Source organism: Oreochromis niloticus, linkage group LG16 (genome assembly GCF_001858045.2).
Source record: "Oreochromis niloticus isolate F11D_XX linkage group LG16, O_niloticus_UMD_NMBU, whole genome shotgun sequence".
NCBI classification, from domain to species: domain Eukaryota; kingdom Metazoa; phylum Chordata; class Actinopteri; order Cichliformes; family Cichlidae; genus Oreochromis; species Oreochromis niloticus.
In genome coordinates this window covers 17,100,552-17,117,624 of record NC_031987.2, presented here as the reverse complement: position 1 = coordinate 17,117,624, position 17,073 = coordinate 17,100,552, and the positions used below count along the sequence as shown (strand labels likewise).

The 17,073-nt window shown below is 40.0% G+C and overlaps 1 protein-coding gene across 4 annotated transcripts in view; it reads right to left on the bottom strand.

The window, feature by feature from the left end:
- osbpl6 (oxysterol binding protein-like 6) overlaps positions 1-14,179 on the bottom strand; it is a 44,523-nt gene extending 30,344 nt beyond the window's left edge. For 2 of the 4 annotated variants that reach the window (XM_005452900.3, XM_005452898.3), the window contains exons 1-2: positions 13,865-14,179; positions 4,225-4,473 (exon numbers count right to left, since the gene is read on the bottom strand). In XM_005452900.3, coding sequence (XP_005452957.1) covers positions 4,225-4,374 — 150 coding nt within the window. In that variant the 5' untranslated portion in view covers positions 4,375-4,473; positions 13,865-14,179. The remainder of the gene's footprint in view (positions 1-4,224; positions 4,474-13,864) is intronic. The other 2 variants (XM_003447369.4, XM_005452899.3) reach the window with 1 other exon arrangement.
- Between the last annotated feature and the right edge of the window lie 2,894 nt (positions 14,180-17,073).

The following is a 17,073-nucleotide window of genomic DNA, read 5'->3' as shown; positions in this document are numbered from 1 at the left end:
ACGTATGAACTAAAGGGAAACAAAGTGGGCTCATTTTTTGAAATGATCTCAATATACATCTGACAGCAGTAAAAAAGCAACAGATGATGATTAAAAAAATCTGCCATTTCTCATCAGAGATGATAAGAGCATCCCGAAGCCTGCTGCAATATTTTTATCCTCACTTAGGATTGCCTTCGGCAGTCACAGAGAGTTACTCTTGTCACAGAGTGGAAGGATGGAACTGGGCCTTACACTGTGGAGCCTGTGAAGACACTTTTGTGTTTAACTGTGATTTACAAAGTCTTGTGTCATGTACAACCTATGGCATTTAGAAGCCTCATATTTAAACTACAGAAGGTCTGCACAGGGGCTTCACAATGCTGCTATTAAGTAATTATTTTCTGAATGACTTTATCAGAATTTCAGCTCACTCTTCTTTACAACATTACTGTAGTTCATTTAGGTTTGTAGGTATTTGTTTTTGCACAGCTCTCTTAAGGTCATGCCACAGACTCACCACACACTCTCCTTTCAACTGGGTTAAAGTTACCTCTTTTTTTCCAGCCATTCTGCTATAGATTGCTGCTGTGCTTAGGATCAGTGTTCTGTTGCACCGCCCAATTAAAGGGTAAGATAAATTAGCTTACATTTGACTGTAGATAACTTTGGCATATATAGGAGTTAAAGGCTGAATCAATGAGTGCAAGCTGCCCATATCCTGGGGCTGCAAAACCAGCACAAACCATTACCTTTCCTCCATTGTGCTTGACAGTTGATATATATAAGGTGTTTCAGCTGATATAATGTGTTTTAGCCAAATGTACCGCTGTGCATTATGGCCAAATATCTCCACTTTTGTCCCATCTGTGCAAATGACATTGTTTCAGAAGTCTTGTAGTTCAGATGCAACTTTGCAAACCTATGCTGTGCTGCCATGTTCTTTTCAGAAAGAAGGTGCTTTCTCCTGGCAACTCTTGACAACAAGCCATATTTGTTCAGTCTTTTTCGAATTGTACTGTCATGAACTTTAACATTTAGCATGCTAACTGAGACCTGTAGAGTCTGAAATGTAGTGCTTGGGTTTTTTGCAGTTTCTTTGAGCTTTGCAAGGTTGAATTCGGTTGAATTTGCTTGGACATCAACTCCTGGGAAGAATGCTCCTGACCAACGAACTGACAAAAACTTTTTAAGCTGTTTTGCAGGTGCTCAAACTGGCTGATGATCAGTTAATCAAGTGCATGTGATCAGCAGCACCTGGCTGCTTCTTAACCTCTGACTCCCTGTGGAAGTACTAAGAGTGTACCTAGTTTTCACAGGACTTGGTATGGCCTATATGCCAGTTTCAGGGTCAAATTTGAACCTGAATCTTTTTAAGTATAGACTATTTAAAGATTATTTTCAGGCAGGCGCAAGCAAAAAGCAAAATGCTTAATCGTGAGAGCTACAACAATCAAAAATTTGTTAATAAAATATTTCTGCTTTCACCTTTTTTCAAAAGCGAGTAGGTAGCATTAAAGACACAGTGAACAGAGAGTTTGTAGTGGTTGAGTGTCTGCTTCATCAAGCAGCACGCCTTCGACTGTGCTTTTCTAACAGGCCCCATTTCTCAAACCAGCTCCGTTTTCTCTTCAGAGAGCCATCTCCTGAAGACACAAAGCTCCACACAGCATACCAGAGTGTGCCACATGTTCAGTGGAGCACCAAGCCTCCGCCTGTCCCTCATGAAATATTCATCACGCAGTGCCGACGGAAAAGCTGTGTAGTCAGAGATTCCAGTTTCGGTGTCCTGTTTCTGCACAGCCACAGTGACACAGCAGCTCAGCGAGGTAAGGTGGGTTATGGGCTTCAGGTGGCTTACGACAGGGGTTAATTTTAAGCAGCTGTCCAGTGAGCTGTGAAATTAGAGTCCATCTTTTCTTTTTACTGATATGAGTGACAAACGAACCTGAGCCCTTGACAACTACAGAGAGAGGATTCATTGGGTCTGTAACGCTGTGAGGGGCTCTTTGCTCGCTTGATTAGGGTCCTCTTACATCCTTAAAAGAAATGATGACTACAAGTCTTACAAAGACACCTAATGATTTGTTTTCTAATGCTTTACCCTACTGTATGTCTCTGCATGGTTACTATTTACTCACAAGGAAGTTAAACTTAATCATCAGATCATAGGTAGAGATTTTCTTGGCTGATCGCAGTTTCCAGTTTTTTTCTATGTGTGACCCGCTGATGCTGACTGCAATTTTTTTGTTGTTGTTGTTTTTACCAGAAATAATTAACTTCATTGACAAATGTTGTTTCCAGAAGAAAACAAATGATTACATTTCCTCCGAACTGCAATAAGTTACAGAATCATCTCTCACAGAAACAACTGAAAATAAATGTACAAATAACTACGTGAAAATGTGCTGCTGTACACCCAACCCTTTATCTGTCATATTTTAGTGTACCAAGCAAAAGCACATGCACGTGATTTATAAAACAAAACGAATCGACAACATCCCCCCCCCCCCTCTTGTTTTCACTCCATAATTTTCCTCGTAGCTCCATTGATCCTTTGCTCATACCGAGGCTCCCAGTTTGCCGCTGGCTCTGAGATCTGGTAATGTTTCGCTTTAGCCATTTTCCTGTTAGCTTCTTTAAACTGCTCAACAAACTGAAGGTGATTTAAGTGTCTGAGAAGGTTTGTTGTTAGCAGTGTTTTCATGCCGGTCCCCCTGCAATTACATTGGCGAACTTTAAGTCTTCACTCACAGCAAAGAGCTTCCATGCTAATGACATGTTAGCGTGCGGCTGCAACTGTGTGTATTTGCCTATGCTACTGTGCACGTGTTCCACATGTATGAAACATAATCATAATCAGACATACATGTGGCCGATTGACCGCTTGCCAGTCCGAGTAACGAACACTGAAAATCAGCCAACTTTAGGATCTTGATAAATTATAATCACTACCAAAGAAGAGTTTTCCCCATGCTTTTAATGCATCTGATCTTTAAACTGCACACAGACAGGGATTCAGCCAATAGCATATAGCTAATCAATCTAAGACCGCTGATTTTCTTCAAGTAGGTCACAAAACCTGATTAATTATATGAACCGTTTGGCTGTAAGACCACTGAAGGCGGTTCTACGACAGAGTATTAGGGCCACATTATTGATCCTTTTGAGAAAGTCTAGATTTTGAGATTAAAAAGTCAAAAATGTATTTTAAGAAAGAAGTCAAAATGTGGAGATTACCGTTGTCGTTTCAAGACAGACTGCGACGTTTGCTATACCCGCTACAAAATGAATTGTTAAGATGATGTTAGTGAAACAAATGATCAGCCTTCTTATGATACAACATACATCCTCTTTATTGCATAAAGGTATTGGTATCTCCCAAGTTTGTGTGTTTTTCCGTGTGACCAGAGCAGCTTTCTGCACCATCTATACAACGTCCTTATACGATCACCGCAATATGTTTACGATCTATAAGAGAAATCATTTCCTATCTTGTTACTTAACCTGATTCCGAAGTACGATTTCGGTAACTCAGAGGTTAGAGCAAGCGTGGCAGTTTGTCTTGAAACAACTGTAATCTCCACATTTTGACTTTTTTCTCAAAACAATCAACAACATATATATTTTTTTTAATGTGGCCCTAACACTCCTTCGTAGGTTTCTGATACTACATATTTCACATGCTGTTGTTGATATAGTCTTGACAGGGGTTAAGATTAACTTGACTGTAAAACTGGCAAAAAAATTCTTCATCTACCCCGCCATCTGTCAGCACTTGTGTTTATGGAGGTTTCATGTTTGCATGGAGCCTCCCATGCTGATCTCGTTGCAGTGCGAGCTTATACACTTTGGCTTTATTTTAAATGAAAAAGGGGAAACAAAAAAACAAACAAAGCAAAAACATCCTGTTTCTGCACATCTTCAAGTCACGAACAGTTTAACATGACATGCCTAACTTCTCTGTGTGATGGCAGCTGATATTAATTATGTCAGTGCATCATAATAGCTTTGATTGTTCTTGCTACAAAAGCTAAAACTGCTGAATGAATATTTCATGATTCACCAATCCCTCATAGCTCTTCTTTCTTGCATAAACAGTCACACTGATAGAAGACTGCAGCACTCCAAACTAATGTTGCCTCCTGCCTTTTCCACCTCCGCTAAAGCTGCATTCATTCAAAATCCTGCCATCCCTGGAATCTATTTGTAGATGGATTCTTCTGCCCGTGGCCTGAAAATTACCTGCCGGCTGTCGCGCTGGGAGGAGGAAGAGGAGGAGGTGCTCTTGTGGACTGGCGTCGAGGTCTTGTTCACCGGCGTGGAGCTCCTCTCCTCAGAGCTCATGGTGCGGCTGTGGGGGCCTCGCTGTTGATAGTGTTGGTGGTGAGACATTGTGGGCACCGTGCGGCTCTGTGGACCTCCCTCTGCACTAGGCCCCGCAGATCTGGGGCATCCTCTGACACTTCCTCGTGATCACTGCTTGCTGTTCATCTGAAACACAAGAGTGAGGAAGTTACACTAGCACAAGCACTTCAGCTTCCTCATTGCACCACACCTCCGTTGCTTATAGCAGGCAGTAAATCACACGGCCTGTGACTAAAATTAGCATCTTGGCTTCTCTGAGGCTTTCGAAAAATATCCTCCGTCATTTTCAGTATGTAAATTTCACTCAGTGATACTCAGTTGAGACACCCGGAGCTCTTCTTTGAAGCATGAGATTCTTCTCATTACAAGTGCATTACTGAATAAGCCTTTCATTATGTTGGCTATGAGAAGAGTGCCACTCAGGATTACTCCTTTATTATTCACTGTATCATCTGAAAGCCAAACTCAACTTATATATGAGGACTGCAACTAATGACATTCCTACTTCATGTTAATTAATGAGCTAATCAACTGTCACAAATCCAAAGATACATAAACTGACTGTTTCAATTTTAACTAGGGACTGACTTGGATTAAAATCCTCTGCAATCAATGACTGCCTGGAGTCCATAACCCACGGACATCACCAAATGCTGTGTTTCCTCCCTTGACATGCTCTGTCAGGAGCTTTGCTTCAGCCACTGGTCATTATTTTTTGGGTCATTATCCTGAATCTGAGAAGAGATTCATTCAGCCCTTTCAATCAGCAGTCACATCATGAATAAACACTGGTGGCACGGTTCTACTGGAAGCCATACATGCCTGTACAATGATATTACCTCCACCATAACAGATAATGTGGAATGCTTTCTCTCCTTCTCTTTCCATCATTCTAGTACAACTTGAGTTGGATGTTGTTAAGTTATTTATAATAACCATGGAAATAATTCTGTCATCATGCACTTTAGTTTCTGTGCTCTTTCAGACCTGTTGGTGTTGCTGAGCTCGTCAGTTCATTCTTTCTTTTTACAAATGCACCCGATTGTTGATTTGGCCACTCCTGTCTCTCTGATTAGTATATTTAGTTTGCTTCTGGATATGATGACATCCCTCATGTCCACTGATACCTCTTTGGGCCTTATATTTGAAACTACAGTGAAAAGTTACATAGTCAAGTCAGTTTATTTATACAGAACTTCTAACATTTAAACACAACAGACAATGACCAAAATTCTGCCATGGTCTGTGCGCAGGCAGGCAGGAAAAGGACCCAAGAGCTGGACTCGTGGAGGCAAAAGTAAACTCAAAAAAACCTCAGCTTTATTGCTGGCAAAATACAAAACTGAAAAGACACGTGAACACACAGGCGGGACAACGAGGACTGAAGGACACACACTATAAATACACAAGCAGGACAGGAGAACGAGGAACAGCTGGAACCAATTGGGCAAAATGAGACCAGGTGAGCAAAGCCGAATACACCAACACGAGACAGACCTTCAAAGTAAAACAGGAAATCCACAGACTTAACTCAGAGGCACTGAACAAAACTTATATTAAACACAAGAAATCACATTACATTACAATAACAATACAAAAAACACTGGGTCACTGACCCAGAACCGTGACAAATTCAACACTTTTAATCAACTTGAGATATGTCTGCTTTATTTGTCATCAAATAACAAAACTGACTGATGAGCATTTTTGTGGCCTCATCTGGAAACAAACTGTCCAATTATTTATTAACCACCAAAAATGGGGAATTGTGTTCAGAAATGGCTGTCATTCCTAAACAGTTAATGACAAAAATTTTGTAAAACTCCCTAAATGAAAACTGAAAGTCTGGACTTAAGCAAAAATCAGCTGTCGATTTAAAATCCGCTGTGCTGGTGTACAGAGCCAAAACTAGAATAATCGTATCTTTGGACATAAATGTATTTATCTGGTTTTTTTTCACATCGCTATCGGATGGGCTAAATGTTCAAAAAGGTCATTTATTTTTAATAAACAGTATTTTTTTGTTACTATGGAGCAAAAAGATAACAAACGGGAACTAAAACAGAATGAAAAGAAGAAAATATCGGTATGTTGGTCAGAATTTCACAACTGGTGGATCCTTTTTCTAACCTATGGGGACAAACAGTATATATTTGTACTTCCTTAGACTGAACTCTGTTTACAATTAGGAAATGATGCAACTACCACTTTTAACTGTCAACTACAACCACTGCCTGAGATCATCCCATAAGACTGTGACATAAATTCTTAAACATCTAATTACAACTATCATAATGATTGAATTTAGAAGAGGACACCAAATCAATACAGGAAAACATCTGCTCTATCTGCGTTGTTACAAGCCAGTTAAAACTGTCTATAAACCCTCATAAACACACACACAAGCAAGAGAACACTCTCCAGTGAGGTAACCTTTAAAACATCAGACAGTGAAGGCGGAGAAAGATTTATATTGGATTCAAAATGTCTGGTTAACCTTATGTTCAGGTAGCAGCAGGGTGTACTCATTTTCATCATTAGTCATGGCACTGTGTTGCGCCACGCTGACACCCATAATACTGCCTGCAGTGCTGCTCTGTAATTGTCTGAGCTCTCTGGAGGTCTCACTGTTAAAACATACATCGATCGCAAGACAGTAGAAAACAAACACTGTTCAGCTGAGAAACTGAGACACTTGACACCGACGATGTTATTGGACTTTTACAAGGGCAAATATCACTTTTTATCAAACGCCTCAGTGTTGACGATGTGGCTTTTGGACCTCGAGAGGTTGCCAAATTTACGCAAAGCAGACAGCAGTAATGTGGCCTGTTTATTTATTATTTAATTTAGCTAGATCAACCTATTACATGCTGAAGACCTTATTAAATAAACAAAATAGACAATTGATGTTAATATCTAATAAATCAGGCGAGACTAAAACATTTATATCGTAGGATAATCTTAATAACGCACAGCATTAGAGTGAAACCTTAAAAAATTTATTATTAAAATCTACAAAACTAAAAAAAATCTCTCATTAATAATGAAATGAAAACCAAATAAATAAAACTGGTTATAAAAAAAAACTTCACCAATAATAAAGACTCCTCTGAAAACTGTGTGTAAATGCAGGATTATCAGTTCCTGCCACAGTCAGTGACATAGTGTCACACCACAGTCAGCATGGTGCTCATAGATACTGTATTCAACTCTGGAGCAACCTGTGGTTTTTAACTGCCGGATGTTTCTGTTAGGCTCTCCCATGAGCCAAGGAAACGCAGACTCTACAGAGGAGCTCTGCACGATCACAAGCAAGCATGCAGCATACTCACACACTGTAATCTATAATTCAGATCCTTTAACAACGTCATCATCCTGCACTCTCTTAAGCCAGCCAAGGCTCTAAGCTACAGTACACGGCACTAAATCCATCCAGATAGCGTATTCCACTTACATCTATTTAACAGATCTAATCCCCTTGACCTAATTAGAAAGCAAAAGTGATGAGCACATTGAGTGTAAGTTTAACAGTTTTATATTGTTGTTAGTCTGCGAGCAGGCTCTAGTTTGTTAGCATTTGCAGTAACAATTGCTGCCCTTGAAGCAAAAGTCAAGTGAAAGCACGCAACCGAGCTTTCACTTCATTTGTTTCACTTCAGCAGAAGATATAGTTTCAACACTGACTACATGAATTCAATGTGCTGTTTATTAAAGCTAAACAAAAACAAACAAAAGAAGCGTCAGCATTTACGTACTGAATCGGATCATTCTTGGTAAGCCCGTTGCTCAGAGACACAACAAGCAGGTTTGGGGCTTTAACTGAAGCTTTCAGTTCACAAGAAAATGCAGGTACCAGCATCATAAATGTCTGTTTGACTTAGAAGGACAGCAGCGTTGCTCCACACAAAGCCAGTCATCGTGCTGGGGAACGTCCGATGAGTCATGAGCTTATTGTTCTAAATCCAGTCACTATGATTATGGTGCTCTAAGCAGACAGGACGAACACCTCTGAAACACCTGGTCAAGATCTCTGCAAAGTCAAACCAAACACTATAGCATCTTTATAAATGTGCAGTTCGGTATTTATGTAGATAAACTACTAAGATGCTCCAAGAAGAAGCCGATGTAATCTTATATAAACTCCTTCCTATTTATTGGTTTCATCTTCCTTGTTTTTTGCGTATTGTTTTCATTTATTGTTTTTACGGCCCTGATGGCTTTTATTCTGTGTAATGATGGATGATGGATGAGCATCTGCTTCCGCTGCGCTTCAGCGTTTCCCATTTAAAGCAATAAAACTGAATAGAAGTGAGCTGAGTGAGACTGCAATAAAAACTATACTGGTTTATGTAGTTCACTCAAACACTGCACACTATATACCAAAGAGAAAAGGCTCCTTGGTTTTTTTTGATAATTACAAAAGAATATGTGCACTCAATTTTCTCCTTAACCTCCCCTTGTGATAGTACGGTTTGAAAGTCTGAAAGTCAGATAATGGACTGTGGTTTCTAAGATTTCCGATCCTAGGAGACAAAGAGGATCCTTCAGTGGTCTTTCAGACATGTAAAGGAACAAAAGAGGCAGTTGTAAGCAGCTGGGAGGATCTTTCTGTTGACATTTTCTGAATGCCTCAAGTTGAGAAATGTCACCGAGCCTTAAAAAATGTAAGGACATTTTGCTGCTGAATGATCCTGTGAAACATCAGAGCGATAGTTCTTCTACCGATGACATGAAGATGTGCTAAGAACAGACCCATAATTTTTATTTACTTCTAGTTTACGTTTATAGGCAAATGTATGGTACATGAACCATGCCACAGACTAGGGCTGCCATGATTAGTCGACTAGTCACGATTACGTCGACTATTAAAATCGTCGACGACTAATTTAATAGTCGACGCGTCGTTTGAAGCTTTGTAAGATCCCAAAAGACGCAGGAATAAGTAGTAGGATTTAAGAGTGTAATGACGGACTGAAACAGAAGATGGCAGCACTGCATGTACAAGGATGCCAGCTGCCGTTAAACCCCGAAGAAGAAGAATCTGTGTCCCAGAATTCATAGCGCGGCCCTGCTCAGTTTTCAACAATGGCGGCAGCTAGTTAGTTTTAATATCACTCTTATTATTCTTTCTGGGTCACAAAATAAACTTTTAACATATTTTCAGGCGAGAATAAAGCTGTGAATATAGCTGTGCGCTCCGACGTTTTCGGAGACGTCTGTTACCCACCAGCTCGATAGCTAGCTGGGGTTGACGGCTCACTAGAGCCGGTGAGAACACCGGACTCCCGGCAAATCGTTTTCAAACCCACCGCCGTCTTTCGCTACTCAGGTTAAACATGATATATTAGTCACTTAGATAACTTAAAAATGATATTGTTTGGCTTTTTTTAGTATTTTATTTGTTCCTGAGTAAATCGGGTTGGCTGAGATTAAAGTTATAGTTTTTACACAGCTGAATAAACGTCAAGCAGACAACTGATTATCAGAAGTGTTGAGATGCTCGAGAATATACTCCGGTGTCCTGTTATATTTTAGATAGCAAGGAGCAGACGGCTGAGTTTATTAAACTCCACCAAACAAACTACAAATGTCATTAAAATTTAAAAAACTATCATCTTGTCTTTATTTTTAGTTAGCACATACCTTAAACATTTAAAGCTGTAAGCTAATGAAAGTTATATAAGAGCAGATGCATGCTGGTGAAATAAGTTGTATGTTTTACATCCAATGGATGCATGATCTGATTAGTTGACTAATCGCAAAAATAATCGGTGACTAGTCGACTATCAAAATAATCGTTTGTGGCAGCCCTACCACAGACCACAGCATTTATACCTAAGGTGGTGTGCAATGTCCATCCGTAGTTTGGCCTTTAAAACCTAAAGAAAAATCAATAGCAGGAACAATCTACAATAATAAATACACACATTAAAGATAAAGACACAAAAACTCTTAATATGATAAATGAGCTGGTTACTAATAATGGAGAATACATATTAAAAGCTTTAAACAGTTGTTTCTTTATTGCAGGTTTAGCCTTTGGTTAAACCAACAGTTGCTTAGAAAAATGGGTACAGTAGTGCCTTAAAGCAGCTGCATGATACTGTTTGTTATGAATATAGATATATGTATGCACCAGTGCCAATATATATTGTTTTATTAAAGTAAACCTGCACTATATGGTAGCTGAGCAACAGTAATTAAAGATGCATTTTTGTACCTTGTCATCTGTTCCTCTGTGCTGATGTATTACACACTTATCTGGTTCTAAAGTGTGTGACACCATCTAGGAAAAAAGAGAAGAAACCCCAAAACTTGCCTTTCCCCATCTCTCTTGTTTACTCCAAAATGCACTCTATGCTCAGTCACATCAAACTTTTCTCCATCTCATTTCATGCTCCAGGAAAGAAACTTAGTTTCAGGAGAGGGGATTTCATAGTCAAAGGCAATGATGAAAAGTGTGAGACAAATTCTATGTGGAAAAAATAATTTAACCTAAGATCAGCTCCATCAACAGGTGCTCATTACACTCTGGGGACACTTACAACAAGCTGAGCAAACAAGCTAAATTAATGATTTGGCATAAAGCAAGCACGGGTTTAATTTGCCACCACTGGTTACATTACCAGTGTATTTATAACATAGATACAACTTACAGAGTGGTCGTTACCCTTGTTGACAATGCAGTAAATATTGAGGTGTCAGTTTTGGGTTCAGGACACTCTTACAACCCTGGATCAAATCAACGATCTTTGACTGTTGGAGGACCCGCTTTACTGCCTGAGCCACACCAATCCCAAGACTTCCGGTACTTGGTTTTCACAGACAGTCTCCATGTCCGAGTACTAAACGGATCAGGCAAGATCGGGGGATTTCACGGTGGCATGACTATCAGCAGATAGGCTGCAGGATTTGTAGTCAATGCTCAGGCAGTTGACAGATGCGGCAGCTCAGTAAAGATGTAAAAACCAAGTGTCTTGTCCTTTTTATAGTATGACTGAATATTACATACACCAAAAATTTCCCTGGTGGAATATTAAAAGTGTAATTCTGCAGTTCAGGCAGTTCAACGTGACATTTAAGCACTGAGTTCAGGTTTTTCATTCTTTTAATGTTTGAGGTCTGGTTCAAACAAGAAATCTGCTGATGCAGTCACAGTACACAGGATAACAAAGGTTATGTTGAATTGTTCTACCTCTATAATCTCTCTTACCGTAAGGGAATGAAACACAACAAAAAGAGTGACTCAGTGATTCATTTCAGGCAACCGCAAACTTACAGCACCTGCAATAATAACAACAGTGTCCTTGAGTAACATGCACATTCCTACAGCCTGCAGGGTCTTTCTGCTAGTCAGGGTGGCGAGAACAAAGCCACAGGTCTCCATCAGAGATCAACAAGAGGTCCACAAATTAAGGAGCAGCTATCATCCGTTCTGACAGAGGTCAAGCCAAGAAGAGCACTACAGGGCTGTTGAGGGGGAGAAAGCAATCCCACTATCTCGCGCCCTGCTCTGTGCGATCTGAGAGGGATGAAGAAAGCAAACTTGAGACTAAGACACTCAATATGTCAAGCAGAGGAAGACCCAGAACTAATCAAACCAGTGAAAACTGGAACACATTTAGAAGTCACTTTAAACTTCACGTTGGCAGCTGTCAACACACTAAACGCAAAGCCACACAGGCGTTAACAGCGCCGCTCGTCACAAACAGGTAATACGATGAAGTGTAACGGTACCAGCGCCTTAACAGGGGTAGAAGGACATGCTTGTTTGTGTTGTCACCACATTCAAGGAACAGAATATCGCATTATTGATTAGCACGCTATAGCAAAACAAGTCCACTGATACCCTCCGCCCCCTCACTGTTGCATATTTAAAGTGAGCCAACAAACGTAGACTCGTGTTGTTATATTACATTACATTACAGGGTCTTTGAGGACAAGTGGTGTCTGAGTTTACAGCTGACTAATAATGCATGGCGGTCGATACTGAACATTTACCTGCGCATTTAGATGGATGTAGATCTCGTGCGACATCTGAAAGCAATGAGCAGCTAAGCTCTGTAAAGTAGTTTTGTCTGATTTGTTACAAATAAGCTTTTTAAAAAACAGCCACAACTGGACAGAGCCGGTTTTTCCATGCTGCATATTACATCACTTGGGTAGACCTGGGTATCACACAGTGCAATAGTCTTAAGAACTACTGTATATGATGTTGTGATTCAGATAGAGTCCCTCTGAGATAGCGCAGTATTTAGCTTTAGATGTTTGACTTAAACGTCTCCATAATCCCAGTTCAACAGTATCACTACAATTTGACACCAAACACCCTATTTCTAGGAAACAAAACAAAGCAAATGAGGTTAATAAGAGAGAATGAACAAGTGGCGTGCTGGTAATTACCAAAAGCCCTTCATTAAAGCAAACACAAGGGATGGCCGTGCATGAGTCATCAGACCGTCTGAATACTGCTTTAACTCACCGTCAACTTTCTGCTTGCATTTCTCAACTAATTTAACGAGTCAGTGGGTGTAATTACTGTTTTACTTTACATTAATTGCTTGGCAAAGAAAGGAATAACCAGAATGCAATCCTTTTTTCAGCCCTCCCTCTATCAGTCATTAAGGCATATAGGCTCTGCAAGGATATCATGTAAACGAGATGGGGGCACCTTCAGCAGGAAGGGGTGAGCAGTACTGTATATAAGAGAATCAATAACCACCCCCTGTTCAAGAAGGCATGTCAGCCACAAACTACAGATGCACTGAGATCTCCCAGCCTCCTCTGCTGCTCTTTAATTCATGTGATTGGAGGCTATTTTAAACAGCTGCAAAGTCACTGGCTGACCTTCAGTTGGGGGAAAAAAGGAGGCTAGATTGTGGAGCCGACCTGTCAGTGGCACCAGAAGTTGGCTAACTCTCAATTAGTTTCATCACTGGCAGCACAATAAGTGGGGTAAAGGAGATTATGAGGGGGGGGGGGGAGGTCGTGTTGTTAAGTAATGCTCCAGCATGTCATGGGACAGTTAGTCTAAATGGGACTGGAGCAGCAAGCATGGAGCTCAGTGAAAAAGGTAAAAATGTCAGTGACGCATTACGTCTACATCATCAGCCTTGCTGCTTTAATGCTTCATTAAGGCATCTCTATGTGTGTGTGTGTTGTTTTTTGGTTGTTGTTTTTTTATCATCACGATGTGGTGATGATGATGTGCTGGGATAATACCATCATCATCATCATCATCATCATCCCCGTGTGGTAACGACTAGCAGCAGTTAGCCCAGTCAGCAGCGGCTAGGTGGTCATGTCTGACTGGTGATTCACTCAGGATGCAAATACAAAAGGATGAGAGCTGAGGTCTGCTTGCGTGTGTGTGAGCGGCTGGATGGAGGAAGAAGAGGCTCTACGTCCTAATCCAACACGGCATTGCTGGAGCGCGATAGTTTCCTCTAATGTGAGCTCTAATGTGGCCACTGAGGCTGCTGTGAAAGAGGGACAGAAAAGCTGGTGTCCTTACCCCAGATGCCGTGTGATGACCATGTCTTTACAGTTCTTGGCGCAGGAAACAATTGAGCGGGTCTCCCCTTGACTGGGCAGAGATTCCCAGTTCCTCACAGACAAGCGGCTTCCATATGTGTCCACATGGGATATAGCTGCTTCTTCGTGTTAACGACTTGTAGACTTGTAGGCTAGAACATTATGGAAAGTGACATTAAAAAAAGGAAGAAAGTGCTGTGTTTGCCTGTTTCTTGAATGCGGGCTGTGATGATGCTCTGCTCCGCTCAGCTGCACTCCGCTCGCTCCTCCCTGCAGCAAGATTGGCTTTGAGCGGGAAGAAATCGCCGGAATGGATCACATACCGGTGAACGGCTGGGCACAAAACGTGGCCATGGAGTCACACTAAGCTCGGACTTGGAGGAGGGCCGTAGTGTAGACAGACACCTTCTCAGTGAGGTCCGAGGTGGTGCAAGCATGGCCCTGTATGGTTGCAGCTTTATAGCCAATGGGAAGCACACATGAATGAATGAGCTTTGGTGTTGGCAAATAAGTAGAGGTGTTTTTGGGCCACAAAAGTCAGTCTGCTGGTGTTAAAATTACTGATAGATGTAAATAATAAAAAATAATTCAAATATTTGAACCTTATTCTTCTCTGCGGTAGGTATTTGTGATTATTTGATACTTCACCTTTGCACTTTAGTACTGTAATACCATGTTTTTGTTGGAGTTATGAAATTATATATGTTACATATATAGTAAAAATGAGGAATAAATATCTATTAGCATGTTTAGGCCTACTTTGAAATTCATTTTGAGTCTTTATTTGTCCAAGTAGATTAAGGTAGTCTAAGAAGTAGTCTCAAATTTGGAAACTAACTGGATACTTGCTCTACGTGGCATTATCTTAACTGCCAGTAACACTGTGAGTCATTTTTGATCAGGATGTCTCCTTCAGTGTGCACATCAAACACGTATAATATGTAGCACTGCTGCCTTTCATTTGTCCAATATCCCCCCCAAAATTGGAATATCCTCTACTGGAGTGATGCCGAAAAACTATGTATCATAGTATAACTGAATATTTATTACATTTAGGCTGGACTGTTGTAATTCATTCTTATCAGGTCATTCTAATAGTTCCCTAAAAAGCCACCAGTAAATTCAAAATGCAGTAGTGAGAGTACTAATAGGGAAGAGAAAGTGATCATATTTCTCCAATATTGTCAACTTTTCATTGGCTCCCTGTTAATCCAGAAATACATACAAAGTCTTGACCTCAGATTACACCACAGTAATAAAGCACTTTGGTCTCAGACTGCAGGCTTCCCTGTGGTTCCTAGTGTTTAAAAAAGTAGAATGGGAGGCAAAGCCTTCGACTTTCAATACCAGCAGAACCAGCTCCCAGTTTGGATTCGCTTGCTCACAGGTGGGTCTCTGGATTGTTGCGGTTTTTACAGTATAAAGCACCTTGAAGTCATTGTTGTTGTTAATTTGAGCCGTATAAATAAACTTGATTTAATTTGGCTCTGACTTAATAGATACACATAAACTATAGAGGTTAAATGTTTTTCATCGATCACATAAAAAGGGCAAATGATCTGCATTATATTGAAACGCACTTTTCCAAACTTCTTCTACGCATTAATGAAAGTTAAAATACATCTTTATGTTCTTATGTGATTGTCTTTGTCCACCTGTGTACGTCTTTTTTCTATTTTAATGACTGTTAGTTCAGCTGCTTTTCTGTCTGCTGATCATCTTTGGGTTTTTACACTGATGTTTCTCTGTTTTTCAGCCATATTTCTTGTAAGAATCAAAACGTGGGACATGATCTCAATATGTTGGATGAGGAGGGACAAAGGATAAAAACGCAGTGCAGTTCATCTGGTCACCCTAGCTACAAACAGCAATCAGCCCTCAACCTGTCAACAACAATATGGTTCGTGTTTTGGAAATTTCGTTCTGCAGATTTCTTCACATTTTACTGTTTTGTTTTGTTTTTTTCATGTTTGAACGCTACTCTGGAGCTGCAGTTTCAGCACCACTGGTTTAAGAAATCAGAGTACTTTCTGTCCATGGAAATACTGAACTTTTCATTTTCACTCATAGATATTCAGACGAGCATCAAAAACAATAACATAGATAAATGGCAGACAAAATGCTACAATCACAGGCTAGACTTATGTGCAATAACTAAACAGGGTACAGATGTAAAGAAGATAGAAGATAAGACTCATGGCTATAATGTGCACAGAGTTGATCATCTATGATGTACATAGCTTTTTATATACACAAAAATACACTGACTATCCATCAACCAATCAAACTATGTTTGTAAGTTGATGCAGTTTATGCGGTTCCTTCACACATAAAAAACCAAAAAAACAAATTGCGATATATTAAAAAAAGGTTCCTTATTAATAGTATTAATAAACACTTAAAACATGGATACACTTACACACATGTCTATTTGGAAGCTATTCATGACAACTAGTGTTTAAAATAAAAAATACTAATCAATAATTAAAATTCTGAAAACGGGCATTTCATTTGTAATCTGGATTTTTGTGGCTCTGAATATCTGACCCAAATTAACCTAGTTATATTTTTAAAAGCACAACGCAAAGACATATTTTGGAAAATGTTTCCAATTTATTTATTGCAAGAACTATTTTCAAGGTATTGTACTCAAACAAAACAGTGCTCCCTGGTGGACAAATAACCTGTTATTACCACACATACTGTAACATCATCCGATCTATCATGGCCAAAATAAATTACCAGCTGGCTTTTCATTTTAAAACTGTCACGTTTGCACCTTTACGTTTATTCATCTTTGGTAACACTTGACTGAATAATGCACAGTACATTGAGGGTGAAACTAAAAGCAAGTGCACAGTCACAAGATTGAGAATTTATGAAATAAGACATACAAATTGCATTTTTTAGAGAGAAAAAGATTCCCTTTTCTAGCCCCCCTCCCCAAAAAGAAATCACTGGAGAGAGACTAGTAAAGCAAAAGGCCAAGACAAGCATATGCTGCAATCTCCCAGATGGTTTTCTTGATAGCAGGGTCAAAGGTGGATGGACTTTCATTCATTAGGTAAACAGAATGATGACTTTAGCACAGTCCACGTAGCTCTGTCCTATGGATGTTCCAGTTAGCTGTAGATAAAACTGGAAATAACTATGATATATCTGTCAGACAGTGTTGAGTGCCTTGAAAGC